The 2,752-nt window shown below is 43.2% G+C and overlaps 1 protein-coding gene across 1 annotated transcript; it reads left to right on the top strand.

Moving 5' to 3' along the window:
- The first annotated feature begins 276 nt into the window (after positions 1–276).
- LOC148033918 (uncharacterized) lies at positions 277–1,381 on the top strand. The gene is made up of 3 exons (XM_087682399.1): positions 277–942; positions 1,039–1,140; positions 1,233–1,381. The coding sequence occupies exons 1-3, from the start codon at positions 406–408 to the stop codon at positions 1,287–1,289; spliced, it is 696 nt and encodes a 231-aa protein (XP_087538525.1). The 5' UTR covers positions 277–405; the 3' UTR covers positions 1,290–1,381.
- The last annotated feature ends 1,371 nt before the right edge of the window (positions 1,382–2,752 follow it).

Below are 2,752 nucleotides of genomic sequence, written 5' to 3'. Positions count from 1 at the left end.
ATCAGCTCACGAGATTCAGAGAGATGACAGATCAGGAGCTGTCTCGTTCTTCGTCAGGGCGCTCTGCTAGATCAGCTTCAGCGCGATCAGATGCTTCAGCTTTGAGCAGACGATCTCGACGCTCGCGACTTGGGCCAAAGGGAGGGACTGCGACTGCTGCAGGAGGATCAGGGGGGTGCTGCGGTGGAGACACGGACGTGGTGTCTCCGTCTTGTCGTTCAGTTGGAGCTGTGTCACCTCCAGGATTTGTCACACCTGTGGGGACGTCCACTCTAGTTACTCCAGCTTTTGCGCAGTCGTCGGCAGATGACACGCCTTTTGGTGGCACTTCTTTTGGTGGCACCCCCTTTGGTGGCACCTCTTTGAGTGGTACTCCGGGAGAGGGTACCCCCATCGGTACACCGGATGTACAGGGGTCTCCTGGATATGCCCAGGAGCGTGGACGGAGATGGGAGAGGGCCCATCTTAGGCACTCCTAGGGGTTATGGATACCTAGTGGATAGCAGGTCAGGAGCCATCATCATGAATGATGAGGGGAGGAGGATGATGGCTCGCATGAGGGAGTTGTGCCAACAAGTTTTTCGGCACAATGTCCTGGATCATTGGAGGAACATACCGGAGGGGAGCAAGGACTATATAGTAGCATCCTTGCACGAGGAGTTCCCGGTGCCAGCCGCAGTGGATAGATTCTCTACGGGCTGGATGATGGATTGCATGTGTGCATACATGTCACATAGACGATCCGACGCACGCAAGGCAATCAAGAGTGGGGCTCCAGAGCCCGAGTGGTTAGATGCAGACGGCTGGCGTCGACTGAGGGAGGAGGCTACAAATTCGCCAGGACGTTGGAGTCAGCAGCGGGAGGCGGCGAGGGCACGAATCGAGGCCGGATCGGTACATCATCTTGGGAGTGGCGGCCACAGGACATATTTGGAGGACTTTGTAAGTTTCTCTTTTGTTTTGCTTATTCGTTTTTTTGAGATATTCTTTGTACTGACAATCATGTTTCTAACAGTTAACATTTTGTTTTCTTTGCAGCACTCCGTTACAAATCGCGATCCGCAAGGCCTTGAGACTCAATATGCAGAGAGGCACGGTTTCAGGGCATTGATCGACCGATTGTATAGACGCGGCGGCCCTGTAAGTCACTCATCTTTCTTGTCTGTAGTTACCATGAGATATTTGAATGCATTATTGTATGGTGGATTGATATGTTGTTTCTTTTTCTGCAGAATCCGTTTGATGCTCCTTTGCAGCGGGATGAGCTTTCAGGGGACGAGGATTTGTAGCTCGCCCTTGGATCCTTAGAGCTCACACACCTTTAGGCTTTAGTCGCCCGATCTATGTAGACATTTTCTATGTATTAGTGATATCGTTTCATGATTGAACCAATCGCATTTTATGCGATCATGTATTTATTTCATGTATCAGTTTTATGATTTCAGTATACATTCTTTTTGTTTGCAAACGCTTTGTATGCAGCAGTGCAGAAACTATTTTGTATGGCTCTCATACATCACATAGTGCTATATGTGGCAGGGCTACCACAAAAAAAAAATTTCTCTGTTACCGTCGCTATTTGCGTCGCAAATTTATTGCACGCGTCGCTATTGGCGTCACTATGAGCGTCGCAAATTGCTGCAACCGTCGCTATATGCGTCGCTATAAGCGTCGCATTTGCGACGCATATAGCGACGATTCTATGGCATCGTCAATAACGACGCTTTTTGCGACGACGGGGGCAAATTTGGTTGTTTGTATTTTCATCACTTTAAACGTCGCTATAAGGTCTATATCTTGTAGTGTTTGTTTGCTAAAACCTCTCTCATAAGAGGATGTACTACAACATTGTAATAATGCAATGTTAGCCAATCTCAGTAACATAGGATATTTCTCTCTCATTGTGGGGTTTCTAGCTATGGCAACCCATGTATCTTTTAAGCTCCATTCATGCCATTCAAATGGGGCTTGAAGCTTAAAGTATTGATATTCTCTTTCTGTTTCGTATTTCCTAACTAATGGGTCATAAGTCTCACTAGTAGAACTAATCTTTTCTTCTCCATAAAATGCAACTAATTTCTCCATTTTTGGATTTCCAAAGTCCCTAAAAGCTTCCTTCTTTGATGGAAAAGAGCATGGTGTAAGTGCTTTAAAACATCCTATGATCTCATTATCACAAAAGTATTGTTTTAAATTTTCTATAATAGATTTTACAAATAACTTTTGAAATGTGATGCATGCATCTAAATCAAATCCATCAAATTTTCTTGAAATATTAATACTCCTATAATAATTACCTCGAATGGAAGCTCTGAGAACATGCAATTGACTGTCTGGTGGTCCATAATTGGGTATGATGTGAAAGTCACATCTATCATGTGTTGATGCATTTATATCAACAATGGGATCATCAACAAAAAACATTTCTAATCCTCTTATTTTAGTATTTATAAAGCTAGCTAAGGCCTTAACATCTAGAAAATCACTTTGAAAGACTCTACTCAACGTGCCTAATCTATCAAAGACATTGGATAGAAAATGTGAATTATACATAAACTCTAAGTTTGCTAATTTATAAAAAAGAGTCATATTTTCTAATTGAGCACATGCTAATATTGCCTCATAAGAATCACACACTTTTTTTACAACAATTTGTCTACTAATCCATCTTATCTTGTGAATACGACTTAAATGTAAAGCTGCACAATTGAACTCTTTTTGTAAATTCTCTAATGCTTTAGTTCTTCAAGCA

Source organism: Lygodium microphyllum, chromosome 7 (assembly GCF_053477565.2).
Source record: "Lygodium microphyllum isolate KBCC chromosome 7, Lygodium_microphyllum_v1.1.10, whole genome shotgun sequence".
Lineage (NCBI taxonomy): Eukaryota > Viridiplantae > Streptophyta > Polypodiopsida > Schizaeales > Lygodiaceae > Lygodium > Lygodium microphyllum.
The sequence above is the reverse complement of the archived record's forward strand: the minus strand, read 5'-3'. Positions and strand labels throughout refer to the sequence as shown.